The sequence below is a fragment of the Hippocampus zosterae genome, chromosome 3 (genome assembly GCF_025434085.1).
Source record: "Hippocampus zosterae strain Florida chromosome 3, ASM2543408v3, whole genome shotgun sequence".
NCBI lineage: Eukaryota > Metazoa > Chordata > Actinopteri > Syngnathiformes > Syngnathidae > Hippocampus > Hippocampus zosterae.
Window position 1 is genome coordinate 8,421,130 of NC_067453.1, and position 27,997 is coordinate 8,449,126.

The 27,997-nt window shown below is 43.6% G+C and overlaps 2 protein-coding genes across 2 annotated transcripts; both read left to right on the forward strand.

Moving 5' to 3' along the window:
• Positions 1-110: 110 nt before the first annotated feature.
• On the forward strand, positions 111-23,927 carry LOC127597231 (GTPase HRas). The gene is made up of 6 exons (XM_052060140.1): positions 111-428; positions 15,835-15,995; positions 17,705-17,883; positions 18,893-19,052; positions 19,731-19,855; positions 20,256-23,927. Exons 2-5 carry the CDS (start codon positions 15,885-15,887, stop codon positions 19,848-19,850), a joined length of 570 nt encoding a protein of 189 aa, XP_051916100.1. The 5' UTR covers positions 111-428; positions 15,835-15,884; the 3' UTR covers positions 19,851-19,855; positions 20,256-23,927.
• Positions 23,928-24,059: 132 nt separating this feature from the next.
• zgc:123278 (uncharacterized protein LOC641569 homolog) lies at positions 24,060-27,996 on the forward strand. The gene is made up of 6 exons (XM_052060137.1): positions 24,060-25,309; positions 25,741-25,825; positions 25,908-25,973; positions 26,080-26,243; positions 26,312-26,414; positions 27,417-27,996. The coding sequence occupies exons 1-6, from the start codon at positions 25,268-25,270 to the stop codon at positions 27,533-27,535; spliced, it is 579 nt and encodes a 192-aa protein (XP_051916097.1). The 5' UTR covers positions 24,060-25,267; the 3' UTR covers positions 27,536-27,996.
• Position 27,997: the final 1 nt, after the last annotated feature.

Consider the following 27,997-nt stretch of genomic DNA (forward strand, 5'->3'; position numbering starts at 1 on the left):
GATTGATTATTTGCTGAAAACAGTGTAAGTCGGTGTGGCCGTTTTCCTGTTATTTGTGCGCGCTCCTGCGAAATGCGCGCGACAGGCAGCCACGGCTCGTGCACATCGGGGCGGTTCTGTGTGGGTCTGTGCTGGGCGTGGGCTACACGCACTCCCTCCCTGTCCCCGCTCCCCATCCTCTCACACTGGAACCACTTTGTTCGACGAGGGCACGTTTCGGTCGAACCAATGAGTACCTCCGAGTCATCCTGTGCTATTTAGCGGAAGAAAAGTGAATCGCTCGTGGTATATCATAACAATTCGATTATTTGAAGACGACCGGAAACGGTGCGAAGACTGTTTGGATATATTCAATTGAAGGGGCAACTTGAGTTGGAACATTTACCCCTCTGGCAGACAAAACATCGCTAATTAGAGCCGTGCTTGTTGTAAGTATGCAGTGAACGCATTCCAGTATCCGAAATATCTTAATTACGAATAATTTGTCCGCTTTTGCTTCGCGTTGTGTCTTGATGCCCACAGTTGCATGTTAGCTAGCAATGGTGAGGTTTTAATTGACCAACAATCATCTCTTCCATTTGCACGCGTGAATTTACTTTGATCTACGTGTGTGTTACTCATAAATAATGCATGTGCATTTCGCGCAATTATCATTCTGAACGACAAGCCCTGAGTATAGTGTTCGACTTGGGAGTAGACTACTGGATGTCTCTGTTACCTCTAAAACAGAATAGCAAGCCATTCAGTTTCGGTTTAAATGACTGCATCGCTAAAGAAATACAAACAAACGAGACCGCTTTTGTCGCTAACGGTGTTCACGTGGACCAAAGGGAGACACCCTGTCACACTGTGAGGAAACTGCAAATGTATCACTGCGGAAGTTGGATTCCTTTACCAGGTTTGAATGCTGTTATGATGCTGCCTCCCTAAAATGTTGCATGAGGAGGGGCTGACAGTGAGCGTCACTTTCAGATCATGGCTAAAAGACTGGGGTTACAGTATATTAATTGGCCACAACATTAGTCACACCTGCACAATTCAACGATATTCCATATAGGCTAAAGCTGCGATCACCAATCTGGTGCCTGCGGACACCAGGTAACCCCCAAGAACAACATGAGTAGATGTTCTTAAAATAGCTCAAGAGTGAAGTGATCGTTTTAAATTGTTTGTATTTGCACAGATTTCCAGAAAGAAAGTGTTGCTTCTTGATAGTTAAGGCCTATCCCGGGTTTGTAAAGGCGACAATACATCACATTAGCGATGTGTTGTGCTGCGCAGCATGTCTGTGTCACGTCAGCAGCACATGCCGTGTACATGAAAGTAATTGTTGCTGTGTGTAGAATATCAGCGCGTATTCGTGATTGGTCTTTTGATTGAATCAGTGATCGAGTACCATGTTTTTTTTATCAAAGCTTCTGGTTGCTGATCAATGCCAAAACCATCCATCCATTTTCGAATTCGCTTATTGAAGGATGACGCAGGACATGTCACACTATGTGACAACACCAACAAAAATTCTGACATGCCAAACTTTTGTCATGGTGGTCATTAAGCGCCCCAGATGCCACACAACCAATCATTGAGTATGTCATACTACACGGGATATGACACGTCAAGACACCTCAACATCGGCTATGAGACACTTGTTTGTCTGGAGCATGTCTGTCAGCACAAAATCGGACAACCGCGGAGTAGTCATTGCACTCCTCATGACAACATTGGAATTGAAACAGGAGTTCAGAGATTTCAGAGAACATTTTTCTCATCCCATGGTGTTTTAAGAAAATGTTATTTTAATAAATAACAAACTGATTAAGTGTTGTCAATCAATGTGACTTGGTCAAATGCCCCTCCCTAATGGAAGAAGCATCAAAGTCCATTGATGAGATTTTCAATGAGTGATACATGAAGTGAGGCTGCAGTGAATCTGATGGATCAAGTCCCTCTAGTGCTAGATGTGATGTCTATCTGTCATCTTGTCTGTGAACAGCTGAGCCCGACAACTAGTAACCTATTCCAAGTATGACAGTGACTTTTCAGATATACTGTAAAGATGCTTCAGAAGATTTTCTTCCTAATTTCCCGGATTTAGTTTTTTAAATGTGTAGCTGTGAATTGGGATAAGGTATTTTGTTTTCTAATAATACAATATAGTACATCTTTATTTATACAGCGCTTTCACAACTGCTGCGGTTGTAACAAAGAGATTTACAGAACAGATTACATAAAATAACAAAATACGGTAATATAACACAACACATAAGAGATGGATGGTCATGCAATCATAACCACTATTCCCGCATGTATCTTGTTTGAAGCAGTTATAGATGAAGGAGAAGAAAAAGACCATTTCAAAATGTAAATGCAAATTGGAGGCTCTCCTTCATGCTTTGCAGTTTTGGTCAAGCTTCCACTTAGATGAAAAATGGATAATTACGCATTGCCTACATTTATATGCAGGCATTCACCCTATCAAAACCAGAATAATGGCAACATCTGATAGGCCATGTAAACATGCGCAAAAACCCGATTATGCTCAAAATTGTTTTTTTTAAAACCGGAATAAAACGTGAGTCGTCACCTTACCGTGGTGGAGGGGTTTGTGTGTCCCAATGATCCTAGAAGCTAAGTTGTCTGGGGCTTTATGCCCCTGGCAGGGTCACCCATGGCAAACAGGTTCTAGGTGAGGGGCCAGACAAAGCACGGCTCAAAGACCCCTTATGATGAACAAAATATATGGACCAAGGTTTCCCTTGCCCGGACGCGGGTCACCGGGGCCCCCCTCTGGAGCCAGGCCTGGAGGTGGGGCTCGTTGGCAAGCGCCTGGTGGCCGGGCCTACACCCATGGGGCCCGGCCGGGCACAGCCCGAAGAGGCAACGTGGGTACCCCTTCCCATGGGCTCACCACCCATGAGAGGGGCCAAAGGGGTCGGGTGCAATGTGAGCTGGGCGGCAGCCGAAGGCGGGGACCCTGGCGGTCCGATCCTCGGCTGCAGAAGCTAGCTCTTGGGACATGGAATGTCACCTCTCTGGCAGGGAAGGAGCCCGAGCTGGTGTGTGAGGCAGAGAATTTCCGACTGGATATAGTCGGACTTGCCTCCACACACAGCCTGGGTTCTGGTACCATTTCTCTCGAGAGGGGCTGGACTCTCTTCCACTCTGGAGTTGCTCACGGTGAGAGGCGCAGAGCAGGTGTGGGCATACTCATTGCCCCCCGGCTCAGTGCCTGTACATTGGGGTTCACACCGGTAGACGAGAGGGTTGCCTCCCTCCGCCTGCGGGTGGGGGGACGGGTCCTGACTGTTGTTTGTGCATATGCACCAAACAGCAGCTCAGCATACCCACCCTTTTTGGAGTCCTTGGAGGGTGTGCTGGAGAGTACTCCTGCTGGGGACTCCCTTGTTCTGCTGGGGGACTTCAATGCTCACGTGGGCAATGACAGTGAGACCTGGAGGGGCGTGATTGGGAGGAACGGCCCCCCCGATCTGAACCCGAGTGGTGTTTTGTTATTGGACTTCTGTGCTCGTCACGGATTGTCCATAACGAACACCTTGTTCAAACATAAGGGTGTCCATATGTGCACTTGGCACCAGGACACCCTAGGTCGCAGTTCGATGATCGACTTTGTTGTTGTATCATCGGATTTGCGGCCGCATGTTCTGGACACTCGGATGAAGAGAGGGGCGGAGCTGTCAACTGATCACCACCTGGTGGTGAGTAGGCTCCGATGGTGGGGGAAGATGCCGGTCCGTCCTGGCAGACCCAAACGTATAGTGAGGGTTTGTTGGGAGCGTCTGGCGGAATCCCCTGTCAGAAGGAGTTTCAACTCCCACCTCCGACAGAGCTTTTCCCATGTTCCGGGGGAGGCGGGGGACATTGAGCCCGAGTGGACCGTGTTCCGTGCCTCTATTGTTGAGGCGGCCAATCTGAGTTGTGGCCGTAAGGTGGTTGGTGCCTGTCGTGGCGGCAACCCCCGTACTCGCTGGTGGACACTAGCAGTAAGGGATGCCGTCAAGCTGAAGAAGGAGTCCTATCGAGCCTTTATGGCCTGTGGGACCCAAGAGGCAGCTGACGGGTATCGATTGGCCAAGCGGGCCGCGGCTTCGGTGGTCGCTGAGGCAAAAACCCTAGCATGGGAAGAGTTCGGTGAGGCCATGGAAGTCGACTTCCGGACGGCTTCGAGGAAATTCTGGTCCACCATCCGACGTCTCAGGAGGGGGAAGCAGTGCACCACTAACACTGTGTACAGTGGGGATGGGGCGCTGCTGACTTCGACTCGGGACGTTGTGAACCGGTGGGCAGAGTACTTCGAAGACCTCCTCAACTCCACCAACACGCCTTCCTTGGAGGAAGCAGAGCCCGGGGACTCTGAGGTGGGCTCTCCTATCTCTGTGGTTGAAGTCACCGATGTGGTTAAAAAGCTCCTCGGTGGCAAGGCCCCAGGGGTGGATGAGATCCGCCCGGAGTTCCTCAAGGCTCTGGATGTTGTGGGGCTGTCCTGGTTGACACGCCTCTGCAACATCGCGTGGACAACAGGGAGAGTGCCTCTGGATTGGCAGACCGGGGTGGTAGTCCCTCTTTTTAAAAAGGGGGACCGGAGGGTGTGTTCCAACTACAGAGGGATCACACTCCTCAGCCTCCCTGGTAAGGTCTATTCAGGGGTGCTGGAGAGGAGGGTCCGTCAGGAAGTCGAGCCTCAGATTGAGGAGGAGCAGTGTGGTTTTCGTCCCGGCCGTGGAACAGTGGACCAGCTCTACACCCTTAGCAGGGTCCTTGAGGGTATGTGGGAATTCGCCCAACCAGTCTACATGTGTTTTGTGGACTTGGAGAAGGCGTTTGACCGTGTCCCTCGGGGAGTTCTGTGGGGGGTGCTTCGTGGGTATGGGGTACCGAACCCCCTGATACGGGCTGTTCGGTCACTATACCACCGATGTCAGAGTTTGGTTCGCATTGCCGGCAGTAAGTCTGAATCGTTTCCAGTGGAGGTAGGACTCCGCCAAGGCTGCCCTTTGTCGCCGATTCTGTTCATAACCTTTATGGACAGAATTTCTAGGCGCAGCCGAAGCGTTGAGGGGGTCCGTTTTGGGGGCCTCAGTATTTCATCCCTGCTTTTTGCAGATGATGTGGTGCTGTTGGCTCCTTCAAACGGGGCTCTCCAACTCTCACTGGAGCGTTTCGCAGCCGAGTGTGAAGCGGTTGGAATGAAAATCAGCACCTCCAAATCTGAAACCATGGTCCTCAGTCGGAAAAGGGTGGAGTGCCCCCTCCGGGTCGGGGAGGAGATCTTACCCCAAGTGGAGGAGTTCAAGTATCTTGGGGTCTTGTTCACAAGTGGGGGTAGGAGGGAGCGGGAGATCGACAGGCGGATCGGTGCAGCGTCTGCTGTGATGCGGACGTTGTATCAGTCTGTCGTGGTGAAGAAGGAGCTGAGCCAAAAGGCGAAGCTCTCAATTTACCGGTCGATCTACGTCCCAACCCTCACCTATGGTCACGAGCTATGGGTCGTGACCGAAAGAACGAGATCCCGGATACAAGCGGCTGAAATGAGTTTTCTTCGCAGGGTGTCCGGGCTCTCCCTTAGAGATAAGGTGAGAAGCTCAGTCATCCGGGAGGGGCTCAGAGTCGAGCCGCTTCTCCTCCACATCGAGAGGAGCCAGATGAGGTGGCTTGGGCATCTGATTCGGATGCCTCCTGAGCGCCTCCCCGGTGAGGTGTTCCGGTCATGTCCCACCGGGAGGAGACCCAGAGGAAGACCCAGGACACGCTGGAGAGACTATGTCACCCAGCTGGCCTGGGAACGCCTCGGCATCCCCCGGGGAGAGCTGGAAGAAGTAGCTAGGGAGAGGGAAGTCTGGGCTTCCCTGCTAAAGCTGTTGCCCCCGCGACCCGGCCCCGGATAAGCGGTAGATGATGGATGGATGGATAAAACGCATAGGTCAGCCTTTTTCTAACATGAATATTTGATCATATAAACCAGGGGGTCCCCAACCGCCGGTCCACGGACCGGTACCGGTCCGCAGGGCATTTAGTACTGGGCCACACAGAAAGAACTTGCCTTAATTCCGTTTTATTTATTTCGGAACACGAACTATGTTTTATTTTGAAAAATTACCGACTTCTCTCTTACATCCGTCTGTGTCACGCTTGACTCGCGTCAAACCACGCTTCTCCGTCACGTGATCGATTAAGCTAAAAACAAAACGTTGGAGGTCGCAAAATGAGTTAAAAACCGTTGGAGATCGCAAATGACGGCGGCCTTAAAAGTATGTTCGAGACAACTGGATTAAAGTTATGGCTGAATACTCTGAGATCGCCACAATAGCACTGTTGCCATTTCCGACATCCTACCTGTGTGAGGTGGGGGGTTTCTGCAGCAGCGGCAACTAAAACAAAATTACGAAGTAGACTGGACATAAACCACACACTTGAGGTGTCATTATCTCCTATTGCCCCGAGATGGGACTGTCTAGTTGCAGAAAATCGAGCTCGGGGCTGTGGTGAGTCGTCATTTTCATGCACTTTGAATTTGCGTTGTATCGTATTTTGAAGGCATTAAACATTACCATAGCGATCAGTGTTGCGGCCAGATTAGACGCTCCTTATGTTTATTATTATATTTCGAAAACACCACCGTTTTCATGCAGCTCATACCATATTATTTTGTCGTATTAATCCGCCACATCTTAAATGTCGGTCCCTGAAAATGTTGTCCGTGCGGCAAAAAAGTTTGGGGACCCCTGATATAAACAATTGGGTTGCCACCTTCAAACAGAAGATTGTTTTGTGTTCTGCGCATGCTATCTCCTCAAGGAATCTTGATCTTTTGAGTATCAGCTGTATTTGTATGCACGGCATCTGGCGCGCAAACCCCTGGAAACACACAAGACAAGTCAACAGTATTTATAGAGCACTTTCGAACAGTCATCGCTGCATACAAAGTGCTGTACATGGAGCGATTTAACATATACAATAAACAGTAAGACGAATCGGTAATAAAGGCTGTGGAAAGCACCAAGCAGTAAAATCAAGGACAAATCATGCTGAGTTGAACGCCAAAGAATACAAGTGAGTTTTGAGGAGGGCTTTAAAGATGGGCAGCGAAGAGGCTTGCCGAATATTCAGTGGGAGGTCATTCCAGAGAGAGCAGAACAAGCAGAGATACACAAACATGACCAAATTCAGCCGTCACACAGCACAGAACCACACTTTTGGAACGAGGAGGAAGCATTATTGGTTTCCTGAGTGAAATTAATATAATGCATTTCTTCACAGTGGAAAGTAAGAAGCGGAAATTACATCTGTTTATGTTATGACGTTGTCTACGAGCCGCTTTTTAAATTGAGACATCCCAATTGCCATGTATACGGGAGTAACTATGTGTGCTCACGCATGTAAACAGGTTATCCCTAATGTTTCAGAAACCGGGATTTTGGCCTTAATGCCCATGTGCATTAAGTTGAAGGTTTACGCATGAAGTTTTTTTTCCCTCCTTTTTATTTATTTATTTATTTTGTTAGAGTTGCAAACAATTGCACAGGTGTTGGCCATACGTTCCCAAATTCTTTTAATGGTTGAATTATTTTCTTGTCATATCAAATCATGTTAAAAATTTATTTCCAACAACAAACAGTTTAAGACCATTAAAATTGTTAGCTGAAGTCTTTGCAACAGTTTGTGACCTTGAACGATCCCTGACAAAAAAAAAAACATTCACAAGGTGCACACACACTTTCGAACCTTCGCCGCTCAGTGACATGTGGCCTAAATCCAAATATTGACGGAATGCGCAGTGATAATTCTACAGTTTGAGCCCTGCGAGTCCCAGGGACTCACTGATCAGAAAAGTATGAGTCCCAAATTTCAAAATCACAAAAAGTCTACTTATTCAATTGCATATGATAATAACACAAACAACAACAACAATATACATTGATAATAGGTTCATTTCTGACAAACAAATGCTTCAAAATTTTTAATAATTCAGGCAGACAAGATTTGATGAGAAATAGGTTCTTATTTCATCCCATGGTTCAGTCTTTGAGTTCATATCTCCACAATAAACTTTCACACCACTTGTTTTAACGTTACACAACTTGGCAATCATCTGCTTTCCACGAAGTGAAGGCCGATTTTGCCAATCTCGTCTCACGAGAACAGAAATCTCGTCACACAAGTTTACTTAACGCGAGATAAAAACAACAATGGCGCCGTTTGTCAAACTGCATTCGTTGCTGGAAAAAAAGACTGACCGCCGTTTTTCTTCGTTATTTATTTATTTATTTTGATGAAGAAATTCCCTTGCATCCCAAAAATGCACATTATTTGGAACTGTGTGTCTGGCGGGAAAATTATGCTTCTAGGACGCGGGACGCAGAGGAAATGAAATAGCTGAATGCAGAAATAGTCAGCGTTAGTCGTCCTTTACATGTGGAATTTTTGAAAATGTATGTACATGACCTCAGAATACATACTGCAGTAGTGCCCAAGGAGGGTGTGGTGAGATGTCATGGAGTCTGTCATGTATGTCATGTATTGGACTCTGATACCTCCCCAGAGAGGGGCTCCTTTCCATCAATGCTCCATTAAATATCTATTATCTCTAGTAATCGACTTGTGCCACTGCCAGTATGGATCCTTTAACCAATTAAGCACTTGAATTTAGATCAGACATCATACTAGGAACGGTGACCATTCTTGCGCTATTCTTCTTACACAAGCTGGTTCTTAAAGAAGTAATAGTCTATATTTATGGAGATGTTAGAAAAAGCTGAGCAGAAAGTTGGCGGTGGCGGGGGGGGGGGGGGGGGGGGTTCTATTTCAGTGTCCCTTTTGTTTCAATAAGTGTCCCGCTTCCCTCATATTCAGCCACTTCCCATCAGTTCCCTCCACTAGTGTCCACCTTAAACTGTCGAATAAGATTATCTTCTTAGCTCACGCAAGGATCCAGGGCTTGAAAACCAACTGTTAATTTCCCAGGCTGGAGGTGGCAAATTATAAATAATTCCAAAACACAGACAATATTCGGGATCCTTGTTCATGACAGAGTCATGCATAGACTTTGGGAGCTGTGCATATAAAAATACATGAATAAATAATAGAACTTTATATGTAAACTGTATTCATAACACATGACTGCACTCGCTTTCAAGTGCAGCAAATGGCCGACAGCTGCTTGGTGTCACAATGATGTTAATTGGCCTGCAACTGAGATAATTGAGAGAATGCAGTGAGTGATCCCCCCAAAATTGACAAAATTAAATCCGAAATAATAATTACAGAGTGTGTCTGTGCGCGCGCATCATGTGTGTGTGTATGTATGTATGCGTGTGCGCACGCACGCACACACACACACACACACACACACACACACACACACACACACACACATACATACTAAGGGTGTGGAAAATAATCAATATTAATCGATACATCGATGCGCACGTCCGCGATCCGAGTGCATCGGCTCATTCACTGGGTACAACGCGATTGACGGGTGAAATCGCGATTCATCACGATGCATTGATGGGTATCGGTGAAATCGCGATTCATCACGATGCATTGATGGGTATCGGTAAAATCCGATTCAATCGTCGTTTTATTCATGTTAAACGTCACATATCTGCCCTTTCCTAGGCGCAATGAATGCACCATCATTGCTTTGCGTTTTGTGTTGAATACGGACGGTAGCCGTGCGTCACATACAGTCCAGTACACAACGAGCGAAACATGGAAGTTAGCGCACGCAGCAGCAAGGAAACTACTATATTTAATGCAGCCGCAACATTCAAATCTTATGTTTGGAAATACTACGGCTTCGAAAAGAAAGACGGAAAGCTTAATAAAACCTCCGTAATTTGCAAGGAATGTCGCACTAAGAAGCCATACAACGGCAGCACCACAAATATGCAGACCCACTTAAACCGATGGCACCAGATCACCGACAAGTTTCCCTCCCGCTTCCCCGCCCAGTTCCTCGTCGGACACCGGAGAAACTCTTGGTAAACCAGGTCAGGATCAGAAAAAAAATTGCCTCTTATTTTGGGAGTCCCCTTGCAACTCACTGTGACCGTGCAATGGCTATAACTAAGGCCACTGCTTATTTCATATGCAAAGACCTCCAGCCTTAGCGTGGTGGACAACGAGGGTTTCAGACAGCTCGTGCACGTTTTGGAACCCAGGTATAAAATACCAGACAGGTCTGTGTTCACTTACAAACATATTCCCGATGTGTACAACAAAGTGAGAAGTGAGCTTACTGTGCCGCTGAACAGTGCGCAAAGAGTTGCACTTACAGTGGATGGGTGGACATCTTGCGCTATAGATTCATATATATATATATATATATATGAATATTTCATATAAGACACTCAGTGAGAGTCTGTTTGTGTTTACACTATAGCAACAGCTGTGAGTCTCAGGTGCCAAATTGTTTACATTTTCTTTGCACAAATCCCAATTGTGAAAGGGCTTTAATTAGTTGTTTTACAAGTTCTACTCTTTATAAGGAATAAAGTGGTATCCTTTTTGTAATACCATACTGAATTCCATCTTTTTAAAAGCTTTTTTTCTTTGCTTATTTGCATCATGTTTAATTGCACAATATCGCAACAAATTGCTTTGTATCGGATCGCATTGATTTGAACTTAATGTGTATCGAATCGTATCGCATCGTATCGCCAGAAAATTCCATGTATCGTTTAAGTATCGCATCGCTGGCACTGGATCGTGATGTGTATCGAATCGTCCTCAGTGCTGAGTTTCACATCCCTAATACATACATACATACATAAATGTATGTATGTATGGACAACAGTACAGATTTAAATCACAGATTTCTTAGCCCATTATTACATTCATCTCTCAGTTTAAGAAGGAAGAGGAGGATATTGAGACGTGGAGCTACCACAGCATAGTTATGGTTGTGACAGAGACATTATGATATGGAAATACTCTCAATGCATTTTATTTCTGTGTGATGAAATATATTACATAAATGTTGTGCCGATCATAATTATCCCCATTGATACATCAGCCCAAGATGTAGCTCAGCGTAAGCCCATGCTGACAAGTTTCTTGAAGAACACAACTGCATCTTTGAACATTAATTTTTCCATTCATCTCTTGCATTTGTGGATTATTTATCAGCCACTGACATGGCCTATTTTGAGGAGAGATAGCAAGGTTGTCTCGTTTCCTGCCTCCCATCTTCCAGCAGCAGGCATGGCTCAGTTGAAATTTCAATGTCAACTAACAGTTACATCCACTGGGCAGTTTGCGCGATTGATCCTGTGTATATGCATAACCATTTGTGTCAATTCCGTTTGGGGAGATATCTTCGATCATGCAAATTGTGCAACCCCTCTACAGTTTTGTAGTCTATCAGTCAATCATTAACAACAGTGAGCAAGGCATGGCTAATCTGAGTGTGCCTGACACAGAGGTTACGAAAGTCCAAGCACTCAAAGGAAGATACATTGAGTACTACATGTGTGTGTTTATCCAGGTGCCCCCCTTCTATAATTTTGGGGAAATCAGCATAATGTTCACTCAAGCTGTGTAACATAGATAGATTTTGATTACTAAGATCTTTCTGTGCAGAGGTTTATGCATACAGATTTAAGAAATACAGAGTTCAACCTGAGGTCATTTGGTCACAGGCCACAATTTTAGCCTCGTAACCATCGCTACCTCCATGTAATTAGTGATGCACAATATAATTATCTACACAATGATTATTGGATTGATGTTAGGATTGATGACATCACATCAATAAATCCAATAACATAACAAAAACTCGGATTATAAGAATATACCGGTATATTTAAAAAAAAACGGAATGAAAATCCAGTGAGCATGAGTTAACAAGGACTTTTTTTAAAAATGATCATTTAAAAAAGAACTCCAAAATGTATAGGGAGCCAGGAGTTATGTGCTCCCTCTTATGAGTACCAGTCAAGAGGCAAGCAGCAGCATTCTGGACCATCTGGAGACGCTTAATGGAGGATTGGCTGACTCCAAAATAAAGGGCATTGCAGTAATCGAGCCGGGATGTGACAGAGGCATGAATTACTGTCTCAAGGTGCTCATGAGAAAGGGGAAGTTTTACTTTAGCCAGCTGTCTAAGATGAAAGAAGCTTGATATAACAATGGCACCAATTTGCCAAACACAAGACGGCTGCAACCTAAAATGTTATAACGATTCACTGTGATTTCCCTCTCCTAAATTCCAATGAAACAGTATTCCCGTGGCGGTATTGCCTTGTCACCCATTGTCGTCCTTATGCACAATTTGAAATTGTGACTGTAAGCACAGGGTTGCTAGGGCCCTTTGGCAGAATGAGCGTGCGGTTGACTATGGGTGACTAGCCCGAACTTGCGTCTGATGTAATCTTGCTGAACCTCCGTGGAAGCTTCTCCTCTTCGTAGCCCTGACTCATCATGTATCATCATGCCCGTCACTGTTCTGTGTTGCAGTCACTTTCAGGTCATAGACGTATTACGTTTGTGGTAAATTTGAAATAGATTGAGTTTCATTTTGCCATTGCGTGCGACAGCTACAGTACACCCCTTTGACTGCTTTGTGAACCCTTTGATTCCAGCACAACAACAGAAACTGGAAAAAAAGCCATCCAGAGCGTATTTTCGGTGTAAGTCATGATTGCATGTTTCATTCGTTGACACTGCACGTAAGCTTCCAATTACCCACTGCCGCCCCCAACATTTATTGAATGCACAGGCCATACTGAAAGAAATGTTTTTATACTGTGAATGGTTGTAAATTTGCTAAATGGTTGTAAATTTCCTCGCTGTTTTTACACAAACAGCCCAATGTGTCATTCTTTGACGGTTACACATTATATCCCAAAACAGCCATTTATATTTATACATTTGAATAAAAGGCGCTCAAAACCATATACACATGAAATATTTCCTGGATCATATTGCACTTGACATGTCATATGGTTTTGTGATATCTAAGTCCGTAAGTAGGAGAGGAGAAGCGAATCGCATTTTTTTCTTCTACACAAGACAAACCATGTTTTTCTATTTTGGTATTGATTTACACATCTATAAATTTGCTAGCCCTTCATTGTCAGCATTTAAAGTTCGAAACCCGGGCAATAAGTCAAATATTGCCAGAGCATTGACATGCTGAATAGATAAATGACAAAAAGAGCACAGATATGTTTTAGAAAAACTGCCGCTCAGGAATGTGAAACCTCGAACTGTCCCTATATTGAGCTCCTTTTCCTGTCCTCTCATAATGAGCGGGAGAGTGGAGCGCTGAGTACCTTTAGCACATTTTTAACATTTCGCTGTGAGGATCCTAACGCAGGCCCACTCTATTTGTTCTCTCATCTCATCATTTAGTTCTAATCTGCATTTTTCGTTGGCCTGGTTGCTATGGAAATAAATATTCTGTCACGATGTAAACCATTTTATATCATAATGATATACCCCAATATATTTTCAGTTATTCTATATATTTAAAAACAAATACAACACACTAGGCGTGCTTACCTTTTCTCTCTTTGTTTTTTATGTGACATTAAACAGAGCTGTATCAAATGGGAACTGCATCCAGTAGTGCTGCTATATAAAATTAGCAAATGTAAACAAGCTAAGTAACCTATATATTTTTGTAGAAATGTGGATATCAATTTAAATAAGAAGCATAAAAAATATGATTCCAACAGAAATTGATGAAACTAAATGACATGAATAAATAAATAAAAATATGTGCCCTATCCATACATTTTCTAATCCGCTGATCTTCACAAGGATCGCATCCCATCTGTCTTCAGGTAGTCGGCGGTGTACAACCTGAACTGGTTGCCAGCCAGTCACAGGGCGCTAACTCTCACACCTAAGGACAATTTAGAGTGTTCAATTAAGCTGCCATGGATGTTTTTGGAACATGGGAGGGAATCGGAGTACCCGGAGAAAACGCACGTAGGCATGGGGAGAACATGCAAACTCCACACAGGAAGGCTAGAGCCAGAAACGAACCGGGCACCTCATATAATGCAATTTTTTGAGTACCGGTATATGGGGTCCTTACTTCTTCGAAGCAGATTACGTTACAAGTGACTGTAAACGTTGGTCAATATTGTGAGATGCTAGAGACTTTTCTCAGATCAAAAATGAATATGTTATAGACAACTTCAGTGAACGCCGCCAACTGTGTGTGGACAATAATGGATTCATTTGATTTAATTCTTAAAACATAATGAAACAGAATGGCATTACAGTATATGTATTTTTCTAAAATTATCCATCCATCCATCCATCCATCCATATCTACCGCTTATCCGGGGCCGGGTCGCGGGGGTAACAGCTTTAGCAGGGAAGCCCAGACTTCCCTCTCCCTAGCTACTTCTTCCAGCTCTCCCCGGGGGATCCCGAGACGTTCCCAGGCCAGCTGGGTGACATAGTCTCTCCAGCGTGTCCTGGGTCTTCCTCTGGTTCTCCTTCCGGTGGGACATGCCTGGAACACCTCACCAGGGAGGCGCTCAGGAGGCATCCGAATCAGATGCCCAAGCCACCTCATCTGGCTCCTCTCGATGTGGAGGAGAAGCGGCTCGACTCTTCTTTCGACAGAATTCTCTGCCTCACACACCAGCTCGGGCTCCTTCCCTGCCAGAGAGGTGACATTCCATGTCCCAAGAGCTAGCTTCTGCAGCCGAGGATCGGACCGCCAGGGTCCCCGCCTTTGGCTGCCGCCCAGCTCACATTGCACCCAAACCCTTTGGCCCCTCTCATGGGTGGTGAGCCCATGGGAAGGGGGACCCACGTTGCCTCTCCGGGCTGTGCCCGGCCGGGACCCATGGGTGTAGGCCCGGCCACCAGGCACTTGCCAACGAGCCCCACCTCCAGGCCTGGCTCCAGAGGGCGGCCCCGGTGACCCGCATCCTGGCAAGGGAAACTTGGATCCATGTATTGTAATCATCATCAGGGGTCTTTGAGCCGTGCTTTGTCTGGTCCCTCACCTAGAACCTGTTTGCCATGGGTGACCCTGCCAGGGGCATAAAGCCTCAGACAACTTAGCTCCTAGGATCATTGGGACACACAAACCCCTCCACCACGGTAAGGTGACGACTCACGAAGGGGTTTTCGAAAATAAAAGCTCTTTTTTGTTTCTTTGCTTTATTTGCCTTTTATTTAATCTACAAATGTGTCAGATCGTTTTGCCTGACCATGTAGTTGATACAAGCAGCCCAGCAACGCTTTTGGGCATGGTCTCTGCCTTTCAATTGTAGGGAAAAAAACTATAGGAAAAAATCTGTGATTCGTAGTTCTGCTATCTTTGTTATTTGATGAGGCTCAAGATGCAAACTCATATGCCAGCCTTATAGAGTTTGAAGGTGTACCCAGCATGCCTTGATGTGCCCCATTTTTTGTAGATATGAATAATTATGGATTTGTTATTTTGTCTTCATCCTTTCCCTCAGTAGTACAGTTCGTTATTTGCCATCTCATTGTTTATTTTCAGTGACTTGTGTATTGTGATTCACTTTGAAGTGTTATTGTTTGGTGGGCCCCCTGGTGGTAGTTGCGCGGCATAAGAATGTTTGGTTTTTGCCCATCATATCAAGCTTTTTCTCTCTGTTCTTTTTACTAGTGTTTTACAACTGATGATAGACACAATCGGAGAAAACTATGACCCAATATCATCTTTGCAATATATGAAATCATATCTGTCAGCTCTACTTTTTAGAACATTGGTAAAAGTGCATTTGAACATTTTAAATGTCCCCAGGTGCTAATGTGCAATGAGTTTGACAATGTGCTAAATGGCAGCCTGTCTGTGCTTGGTTTTCTTCTCTACAGCTGCAGCAGCAGTGTGTGTGTCTGTGTGTGTGTGAGCCACAGCGGCAAAGATGACAGAGTACAAGCTGGTGGTTGTGGGTGCTGGAGGCGTGGGCAAGAGTGCACTCACCATCCAACTCATCCAGAACCACTTTGTGGATGAATATGACCCCACCATAGAGGTACACCAGTCTTTCTTTCTTCCATTACACATTTTACATATTCCCGCGTCAGTCCCACTGGAATCCTGGGTAAGAAGGTAGCAAAACCATTTAGTATGAAATTACTTTGACAACCTTTATATTGGTGCGCATACCTGCTGTTTTATAACATTTGTTTATAAATGTATCTGGTGAGCAGAAAAAATGTTAAATCAAGGGGCATAGCAGATTGTTGCTGCAATTATTGACTGGCTGGTGTTTCTGTGAGTATATCTTAGAGGTATCAGACATTTTATGAAAGTAATTCTCGTGCTTGCTTGTAAGGTTTGGTATCCTCCAACCCCAACCCCGCCTCCTCGTTTTCTCCCATTTTCACTCTCTTTCCTCACCACGCCTGCCTCTGGGTAGACAATGTCCTTTTTGTGTATTTGCATTCCTGGCTCCTATGCTCTAATAAACAAAGGGAAGGCACTCCCATGTTTTTGTGGCTACACATTGGAGGGCTAAATACTAACTTGGCTCCTCGATTGTTGAGTTAGTATGAGCTGAAAGTGGACAGGGAATAGTGGTTAAGTCTAAGGAGAAACTACACAGCTGTTTACATCGCTGCATAAATTAAAAAAAAAAGTTCCACATTGTGTCTTCAACACAGAAAGATCCTTAGTATTGTTTTTTGTGCACTCGTGCGCATCTCAGTTTGTCAAAGTTAGAATTCATTAAAGGCGAAAATTTATGATTTGAGATGGTTCTCATTTGCTACGTTTACATGCAATCAATATTCAGCTCAGGTCAAAATTCTGGTTTCTGAAACATTCAGAATAAGCCATTTGCATGCGTGAGGACACAGTTACTGCCATGAATGAATTTCCCAATTTAAAGGGCGACACACGGACATCACTGTGATGCAAATAGACGTCATTTGTTACTTTCTACCACGAATAAAACACATTATATTCATGTCGCTCATCACAGGAATATAGCAGTGGATGTCCTCCTCACTCCAAAAATGCGCTGCTGTGCTGTGTCCTTGAGTCTAACCATGAAAGTTTACTGCTTTTGTATTTCCGATGAATTGGGCACCAGATGTATGGACTTATACACACCTATGTGTGTGAGTTTTGCTGAGACAGAAACGAATATGAGAATGACGCAGAGAAATCAAGGGAGGCTCACTTAGAGAGCGGCAATGTAAGATGGCCGCTCGTGGCTTCACTTTCGCAGCAATGCTGCACAGCGAGCAGCATTGCTGCTGATCGCTGCGCATACACGCATACAACTACAGTCTCTCCTGTACTACAAAAACCAAGGTTCCGTGTGAATAGACCATGCGTAGAACACAATCCAATGTTCCTTTCAGAGAAAGTGTTAGAAAAAAGGGGTAAGCCAACCGTCAGTTTCATGTTTTTGCCCATTTTTACATGGCCTTTCAACACCCGAATATGTTCACTATTCATGTTTTAAAGGATTATTGGCTTCTCAAACATTGGGGGACCATGAAGGTTGATCACATTCCCATATTTTCGAATACTTGTGGCAAAAAACACAACAAAAAGCAAAACAGTTAACAGAGTTAAAACTGTCATGCTCACAGATCTGCATGTGAAGGTGAGGCCTTGTGTGGTGTCGTCAAACTTCTATGCGACTTCAGAGATAGGGTCTGTTGATTTAAAGGGACCCGAACAAGCTTTGCTGTATTTAATGAAAATGTATCAATTATGCTTGTTTTGCAGGACTCGTATAGGAAACAGGTTGTGATTGATGGAGAAACATGCCTGCTGGACATCCTGGATACTGCAGGTCAGGAGGAATACAGTGCAATGAGGGACCAGTACATGAGGACAGGGGAGGGATTCCTCTGCGTGTTCGCAATCAACAACACAAAGTCCTTTGAGGACATTCATCAATACAGGTGTGGCAAAAATGACAGGAGTGGGCAAATTGTGACCTTGGATTTTGGCACGTCTATGTGTTTGCAGGGCCTATTTCTATGGGTACTGTGTTGGAGAGTCCAAAGGGAGAGGCGTGTGTTTCCATTATGTTTGTGCCAGCTCTCTGTAGTGCTTGGGTGATGTCAGGCTGTAGCGTTTAACACAGCTGAAGAAAGCTTAGCCCCAACTGGGGGATTACAGCGCCATGCCAATGACATTGATCCTGACTCAATTAAGGCAGCTGGAGATAGAACTCCCAAAGACAGAGAAGCAAACGGAGACAAAAGATGAGAGGAGTTCCCTCTACCTTCTTTGAATTTGTGACAAGGCGATATATCTTTGATAGTTCTCCCTTCATTCAGCTAGAGAAAATAAGATCAAATATTCACAGTAAAGGGCTAATATTGACAGACGATTTTAGTTATTCGCTCACTGTTGCAACACATCACTGGTCAGAGCTGTAGCTCTTACTATTTCAATATTGAATATTATAAAATAGCCATTGGGTGTGAAACACCTACGCCATTTGACTTATAACAAGGCCGTAAGCTGAGGCAGGGGAACACCATTCGTGGTGTTGATGACAAATGCTCTGGCTTTGAATAATGCGTCCTGCTGCACTGTAACTGAGGGGGAAGGAGCTAATAGATTGATCAGCCCCCCTCCTCTTTGCCTGTTTCATTTCACGACTGGCTGCTGTTGCAATGAGGTAATGCTGTTTGCCGCCTGCCTGTCCATCTCCATCCCTCCTTCCCTTCCCTTCCTCCCCAGCACGCTCCTTCCTTCATCAGTTCAGCAGTGCCCTGCACCACCAGGGACTAGATCCTCCACAGGGTCCTAGTGCTCCCTGGGTGCCTGGCTTTCCAGTGGTGAAACAGGCTGCTGTTTGCAATATAAGCCAGGGAACATTGTTGGGGCAAGTTGGAAAACAACTTAAGACTGCTCATGGTTAATTGTGTCGCCATTTTGTTTTGTGTGTGTGAACGACAGAGAACAAATTAAACGTGTTAAGGACTCAGACGATGTTCCCATGGTGCTTGTGGGCAACAAATGTGACCTCCCGGCACGCACGGTGGACACCAGGCAAGCCCAGGAACTCGCCCGTTCCTATGGCATCCCTTACATTGAAACCTCTGCAAAGACACGGCAGGTACATAATGTGAAGCTTGAACTCAGTCATAGACATGCAGTCAAAAATCACATTGGCCATTTTTATTGTATACCTGATCGTATATTAACACAAATTATTTGATTCTCAGTACCACAGTTTTGCTATATGTGCGTTTTAACGCCTCTCAACAAGTTATGCCAGCGGGAACTCAAACGTGTAATTTTTTTATTTTGTTTGCCGGAATGATTGTGTTATGCTGAGGGCAATGACTCTTGCAGGTTACCTTGGCTGGAGAGCAGAAACACAATTGAAAATAGCAATAGCTGCGTAGCCCGCTTCCTGAGTGATGCATTATGTACGTTGACATACAGGCTGACCTATTCATCAATGAACTGGCAGTTGGTCTGTCTGGAGATGGAATTAAATGAGGGCCCTTTTTCCACTTGGTATGATATCTTGATGAAGAGTAGTTGAGATGATTGCCATGGTAACATTGACACACTGCTCCATGGGGTGCTCTCAAGGCTTTGCTCTCCCTGATGGGAGGTGTTTACTATGTGACTCTCTTAGGACTCATCAAAAAAAAAAAAAAAGTCCACAGAAGGTTTTACTCTCCCCCCTGAATAAGAAATCAACAGTTCTATATTTTAACTGAAACAGGTTGCCAAAGCTATAAAACAAGAAGTAATTGTTGTGTCTGTCTTTTGGTATGTACAGGGAGTCGAGGATGCCTTCTACACACTGGTCAGGGAAATCAGGCAACACAAGCTGAGGAAGCTGAACCCACCAGATGAGAGTGGTCAGGACTGTATGAGCTGCCGCTGTGTGGTATCGTGATGAAGGTGAGAGTCTGTACTTATTTTTAAGGCAGGCTCAGGCTTATGCCGCAGCACTGTAAGAAAACATATTCATGTAGCACAAGAAGGAATGCTCAGTTACCTCTGTGGTTGCATTTTTTTGTTTTGATTGTTTTTTGTTCATGACCTCAATGTGTGTTCATACAAATACTTCATAATTTGATGTCATTACGTCTTTCCATCTTCCATCTTTTGCGTAGGTTAGGTTACATGCAAATTTGTATTTTTTTGACTGTCATAGGAACAGAACAAAGGAACAAAACACAGAATAAAACTCCGACCTCCTGTAGAAGAGTGAACTCACAGTGCTAGTATTTCAATTTTGAGTACAATATTCATATATTCATACTGTACTTTTGTATCTTGTGTACCTTTTTCCCTCCAGCTCCACTTCACAGTTTGGAAAGAAATGGCACAGCACAAGAAGTCACAACATGGACTTGAAACTAGGAAGAAAAAAAAAATAATGATGAAAATTAAATAGAAGATTGCCATTTTGGTCTCGCGAGAAGAAGCTGATCCAGAGCCGCGATGGACTGACTAATGCCTTTGTGCTGAACAAGCTTGGCCAACCCTCTTGGGTTTTTTTTTTTTGTTTGTTTATTTTTGATTGTTTGCGCTCCATGTCGACAGGTGAGCAAAACCACTAATCACTATAATCAACCCCAACATGGTCTTGCTGGGTAACTAACTTATTGTTTTCAGTCTTGACACTGGTCCTACAGGGGGAACCTTGGAACCCCAATCCCCTTTCTCCTCTGAAACACTCAATCCGCTTGCAAGCCGGTTTCACACTGGGCATGGGTAGGCATTGGACATTTGTGTGCTCGATAACCACTCATGTAACCCACTTCGAAAGTCATCTGACTACCTCCCTCTAAAGGTGGAGGCTAACCTGGGAATTTGTACAAGTTGCTGTTGTTGCTTAACAGTTAGCCTCGCTGTAAACGATGTGCAATTTGGTTTAGAACTGGAACATATTTTGTGGGTGGATGATTAGAAATTCACTGAGCTCGATTGAGTTAAAACATGACTTGCTTATACTAGGGGTACAGTATTACAAAAAAAAAACAACAAAAAGTAAAACATTTGAGTTAAAGTTATGAGTGTGTGAGAGCATCGAATCAGACCGAATCGCTCTACTTTGAAATGTAGAGATACTTCTTGAATCATCTCTTATTGGAGAGCTTTATCTTTGAAAGAAAGGAGACATTTACACTAATCTACTGACAAGTTCATTCATATTGTAAAATTACAACAAGAAGCTCATTGTATCATACCCCCTCGACCTCAGCCGTACCATAACGAATCCAGTTGTAATCCCACTGAATTGAACCAAATCAAGTCGTTCCACTTTAGGTCCTTCTTGAATTGTATTGACCCCTGTATATCAAGATAGGTACCGACTCGTCTTTTATTGCAGAGTTGCACACCCCGAACACACACAGGTTCTGAATGCAGCTGCCTTACATTCTTTGCTAAGAGTGGTCTTTGTGGAATAATAATGATGATAATAATCATAATAATAGTAGCAAAGAATCTTAATAACAGCCAGAGTTACTGTACACTATATTGGTGCTGGTATCCTCAGATTCATATCTGTCCAACTTACATTGCACTGTTAGCAAGGGTATACATTTGAGGAGGCATTTGCTATATGAGAGGAACCACATGCTATGCTTGCAGTTTCACAGGTTTTAGGTTGAGCAGGGTTTCCCCCCAGAAAATAGAAAACAAAGCCTGGTGGTAGAGAAGCTTCATAATAGATTTTTACATTTTAGTCAGTGTACTGTATTTACATTATTTGTTGGTAGGCCTGTCGCGATACGTTTTCCTGGACGATATAGGATTTTCTTAAAAGCTTTAATGATGAACAATCGTATTGTTTGTTGTTGTTGTCTTTTTTTCAAAGCCACTGATAAACTGACAATGCAAAAATAATTAAAGTGCATCCATGTTAGGCACAATTATCTTTCAAAGCTCACACACGTTTTTAAATAAATGCAGGACGTCAAACATTTTAGCCATTTTCCATTTGGCCATTTACGTGTCAAGACATTTTCAAGAAACAAAATAAAAACAAATGATTAAAAATCTCACTCACCAAAGCTACACTTGAACGAGCCATGGCTGTTTGTATCCTAACAAATATTACTTACTATTATGACAGTAATGACAAAGGGCAGTGCCAGCATTTGCTATCCATCCGTCCATTCTCTGAACCACATAACCCCCATAGGGTCGCAAGCGTGCAATGAAATTGTCATTAGTTGTAGTCTGCACATTATTGGACATCATAATGTGGCAATGAAACTTGACTTTGTGCCACATTTCGCCTCAAGTACGCTTGCACTGAAGCATGGGGTATCTGAGTCGTGTAGCCAGGTTGTTATTAATAAAAATCCAACTGGCCCGAATGTATCCATTTACCACAAATTGTAGTTTCAGATCACCCATTTTGTGTGTTCTGCAGCTGGTGTCAGAGGTAGGGAGACTCAGTAGCAGACTATGAGAGGGTAGTATTCATCTTAGCCTAGCCATAGCCCATCTGAGCAAGCCCACTTTTGTTTACGTCGCCTACGGCACCTGCCAGACTCGACAACAATCCACGCAAGTCCCGCTGGTCGCACCGTCTCGTCCGGGATGTTGAAAGTGCATTAACAAGTCACCAGAACTCATCAATTTATACTGCTAATCCCTGTTGAGCAAGCCCACACGATTGTCGTATCCAGCAGTTGAGGTAAAAGTCAAGGAGATGGTGGCTGGTTGTACATGTATCACATAAAATTGTTTTCCGTTGCTCCATCATGACATTTGGATGGCCGCGCACCCAAATTGGGGACACCTTAGAGCCCCGCCATATCCTGGGGGAGGAACGAGTAATACAGCACTGGGGGAAACCCTGCACATTTTCACAATATCATTGTTCCATGTGCACCATCACCTCATAACAGAGTTTTTCAAGAAGTGTCATCTTTTGCAGAGTGTAACACACACTTAAACATGCCTTGGAATGCTTACATTTCCCACACACCTGACTACCCTCAAGAACCATATGTGTACTGTACATGTCTGTGAGTGATTAACATGTGTCATGGATGCTGGATCAGGGGTGTGTGTTTCTGAGTGCTGACTCGCTTGTGTTCTCTACTGCTGCATTCATTTGCTACCGTATTCAAAAGACTGTTCTTACCGTTTGTACTTTGCAGATTCTTATGCGTGCACATGAGAACTTTCCGTCTGTTGTTTACTTTGTGTGCAACTACAGAAAAAGCATGTTGGGTTTAGATGTGTGCTGTACAGAAATTGAAGGTCAAACCGCAACCTATTGAAGTGTGTTGAAAAGGGTTTTTTTTGGCAGTAAATAGCCAATAAAAGCCAAATGTCCTCGCTCTGGCTCAATTCGTGATATTTTGTGGATATCTTTCTTTATGAATCTCACTTTCATCCCATGTAAACATAAAACTGTTTTTGATTTACTGTGAAGGTGAGGGCCCTTTTTTCCCTTCCTACACATGACAAGTCATAAATCACAAGAACAACCATGTAGTAGTGATTGTAGTGTGAAAGCTAAGTAACAATTAACTATCCATTCTTCACTCGAATGAATGGACTGAACTGTGAATGTGACTTTTTGAAGTATTCATCTAAAACAGTTTCATATTAATTTGGTTCCAACTGTTATACTGAAACACTTTGATGGAAGGTTTGTGGTGCCCTAAATGCTTGTTGTCTCCTTATCAAACTTTATATATCAAATCCATAATAATGTCACAACTCCACAAATCTATGCATAAATCCTCAGCATCTTCGAATGTCTCATATTGTTGCCGCATGAATACTTAGCCAGTAAACCCCAAGTATACATGTCACGAAAAGACTGTACAGACCTGTCGAGGTTGTCTCAAGGGCTTCTCTTTCCCTTGAACACTACTGAATGAAAGTGTGCTTGGAATTTGTAAAAATGTTAGCTGTTCAGCTATTTAAGATGTATGTACTCTTTAAAAAAAAAGGTGTCAAATGTTTTGCGGGGCAGGAATAAAGATGTTAAGATATACATGATGTGGTATTTTCATTGTAATGTGTGCTACTTTAACATGTACACCCGCAACTGGTTGCCAGCCAATCGCAGAGCACACACAGACAAAAATAATAATTCGCCCTCACAATCACACAAAGGTACAATTTGGAGTGTTCCAATAGCCTGCGATGCATGTTTTTGGAATGTAAAAGGAAATCAGAGTGCCCGGAGACAACCCACTCAGGCACAGGGAGAACATACAAACTCCACACAGGAAGGCCGGAGCCGTAATTAAACCCTTCATCTACACTGTGAGGTGGACGTGTTAACCAGTCGCCAGACATGCTAACCAGTTGCCTAACGTGATAACCAGTCGCTGAGCGTGCTAACCAGGCGCCCACCATGCTGCCAATATACTGACTGCTTTTGCAGAGTGAAACAAAACACCACAGCAATTTTTATAATGCCAAAATGACTTGACACACTTAACATCACACTCAACATAACTATAAGCGATTACAGACGGCTTTTTGTTGTTCCACAAGGAAGCCACGTTGTCACAATCCACTTTTACAGGCCAAGCCAAAGAGTTTCACTTTATCAAAAGCTTTCACATTCCATCTCCTCGCTGGTGTGGGGCAGAAACCGCCTTTGTAAAAATCTGGTACATTGAATATTTTTTCACAAATCTGTACTATTGATCAGTATACCCGTGTGGGTATTAATTTTGCTGTTGTGTACAGCTATTTGCTCTTGAGTTTTGCACTCAAGGACCACACATGGTACGAGTGCATCGGCACACTTCTACTGTATATGAATGAATATTCAAATTTAAAAACTTCATTGCATACAGTAGGGTAACTCTTGAGAACAAATCTACCATCCAAATAAATAAGAATGAGAAATGCCTGTGTCGGTAAGTCACTGATGAGTGGTTTCAGAATTACAGTGCACTCAAAAGCCAAAGGGGGAAAAATAGATGACATGCTGGGCCAACTTGAGTGCGCAACTAATTTATCATTTTGAAGTTTGTGTAGAATTAGGAGTTTACCCACAATTGTTCATAAGTTGTTAAAAACAGATTATTTAAAATGCATGTCTGTTTGCCGACAACAGGCGTGTCATGAAACAAATATGTGTTCATTTAATGGGTCATAGAAGAAAGATGTTTGTTTGAGCCATGCAGCCTAATTATTATATGATGGTTTGGAAGTCACGTGATTGTACTATCATGATGCCACTCTCTTATTGGCTTTTAGGGGGTCATAAAGTTGTGTGCTTGTCCGTAAAGACACGGAAACCCCCCCTCAAACGTTAGTGGGTGTTGGTGATCTTAAAAGGAAAGACAAATTTCTGGTTTTAGACACACAACAATTATGACATCCTGCAATAACGGCATAAAGAAAATGCTGCCGAAGGTAAGGGAATATAATATACTGTATGTATGTATACGTTATTATTTTACTTTATGTTAACTGTTTTGTTAAGCACTTTGTTACAGCTGCCACTGTTGTGAAAGCGCTATATAAATCAGCATGTATTGTATCTGAACATAAATAGATAATATACATAAGATACTGATCCTCATATTGACATGTTATCGCTTAACTGAACTGAAAAGAAAAAAGAAAATACTTGATTTTCATTTGCACGTGATTAAAATGTGTTCAACTATTACAGATCATTTGTGTTTGTTTGTTTTTTAAGCACAGGAAAACGGCATAGGTTTTCCACACTTGAATCATGTGCAACCGATGAACATGTTCAAATTAAGTAAATCCAAAGATTTTTTTTTTCAGTGTGGAATAGCCATTTGGGTGTTGTGTGTATGTTCATTTCCATTGCATAGACATACCTTCGTAACCATGTGGCCCAAGAAATACATGTTGCACTGATCCATTTCAAAGACCTTGTTCCATCGGTGGATAAATACAGTAAGAAACTCACAAAAAAAAAAGATAATTTTTGATAATTGTGGCTTATAAAAAGTACAACAGTCATGTTTGTTTTGTACAGCTTACAACGACGGAACCACAAAGGTCTTGATGAGTCTTACAGGAACTATCCCCATCCTTTTTAAAGGTAATGATTTAACATTTTATGTGAGGGGCAATTGTCGTTACGTCCACACAACTAAGCATTTCACAAGTGTTTACAAATATTCTCACTGTATTTGACGCTATGTTAGATATGAGTTACAACATCCCCATATGTGTGTGGCTTGAGGAGAGCTACCCTCAGTCGGCCCCCATCTGCTATGTCAAGCCCACGTGGGAGATGATGATCCTGCGGGGAAACTACGTCTCCAGCAATGGGGACATCCTGCTGCCATACTTGCAGGAGTGGAAGCAGGTGAGCAGCAGATGCAAGAGTTTAACAGCTTTGCATAACATACACTGACCCTTCCATGGCTCACTCAGGGGAAGTGTGACCTGGTGAGCCTCCTGCAGGTGATGGTTGCCACGTTTGGAGACCACCCTCCCATCTGTATGCAGCCTCATCTTCAGCCTGCACAAGCATCCTGTAAGTTAATATCACATAACATATACGATGTGTCTGAGCAAAAATGCATGACAACCAGAAAGATAAAACCAGGAGTCAGGATCTTCACTTCGCTGTGTTTCCTCTTCTATGGGGCAAAAGTGCAGCACAGTGACTCTCTATATTTGGGCTCTATATTTGTAGATGGTGCAGATGTGCTTGAGCATAAGAACTCCCGCATCTTGATTACCTTGTCAGTGCAAGCCTTATTTTGCCTGCTTGAGAATTTGGCAGACCACTCTTCCCCGAAGTGGGCGCTCTGGCGTACTGAGGTTGTTTCCTTTGACATGCTCCCAGTACACTTGGCAATTTGGCCGCTCAAAGTAGACTAAATTCTACGCCCGCTAGAACCACAACTCGAACTATTACAGCAGGAAGTATATCATGCGGTTTTGGTGTATTAAACAAATTCTGCTCTGTGCAAACATCCGGGGGTCAAGGTGGCACACAGACCCAACACCAAAAATTTATCTTGCCCGCCTCCACGCAGAGTTCAGTGCACCATGCTCAACGTTGCACTAGGTATGAAAATAGAGCCCCTCTGTGTTTGACTCTTGAATTTTTCCTGACGCATACCGTGGGTGGTTTTTCTCCATGTATTCATGCTTGCTCCCACATTCTAAAACATGCTTATTGCTCTGGAAAGTGTATTCAACTCCAGGAAGATGACTTCAAAGAGAAAAAAATGTAGTTTGTAGCTTAAGATATGACAGTATCTTTTCTGACACCAGTCCTGAAACCTTTCTGACCCACTTTGTACACTAATCAGCCTCAACATGACAATATGGTCACAAAAAACAAACAACATGTTCATGTCTTGTAATATGTTTGTAGTGAATAAGAAAAAAAAATGATCAAGAAAGTCTCCTAGACAAACAGTCCGCAAAGGAATAACTGGGGCATGTCTGATCAAGTGTGAGATTGTGTATGATTCTATCAGTAAACTTTGGACTTACCGGTACCTGTCCTCAACACCTTTTTTAGGTTCGCTCCAGTTCCACAAACAGTCACAGGTGCTTTCTCGGCCGGACGGTAGTTTGTACGTGACTTTATCAACAGAAGATGGCCAATCTGTTCTTCAAGGAAATGAAACCAGCTGTTAGTTGATTTCAAAATTGTTTCTCACTTGCGAAACATATATTATGCACGGTATCACATCAACATGATTGATTACTGTATTTGTTTGATTCATGTCACTTTTTTTCATTTTATAAATGATTTACAATGTAAATTTTAGCAACATTGAGATGTATGGCCTATATACACATACATTAACATAGTCAATATCACACATGACTTCTAACCTCTGATTTTTGGAAATAAAAGTCTACTTCCCCACCTCTCGTCCCCCTCCCCATATGAAACAGCCAAACTGTACTTTTATTTAGAATTTTGCACCAGTGGGTGTAGACAAAATAAACAAACAAAAAAGTAATTTCTCCTTCCCCAGTATAATCGTAAATAACTTAATCACTCTGGTTTTATTTTCATTTCTCTGGGTTGTGTTATTTATGAACCCCCCACCCGCAACCACAAAAAAGGCCATTTGTGTTGTCCAGAAAAAG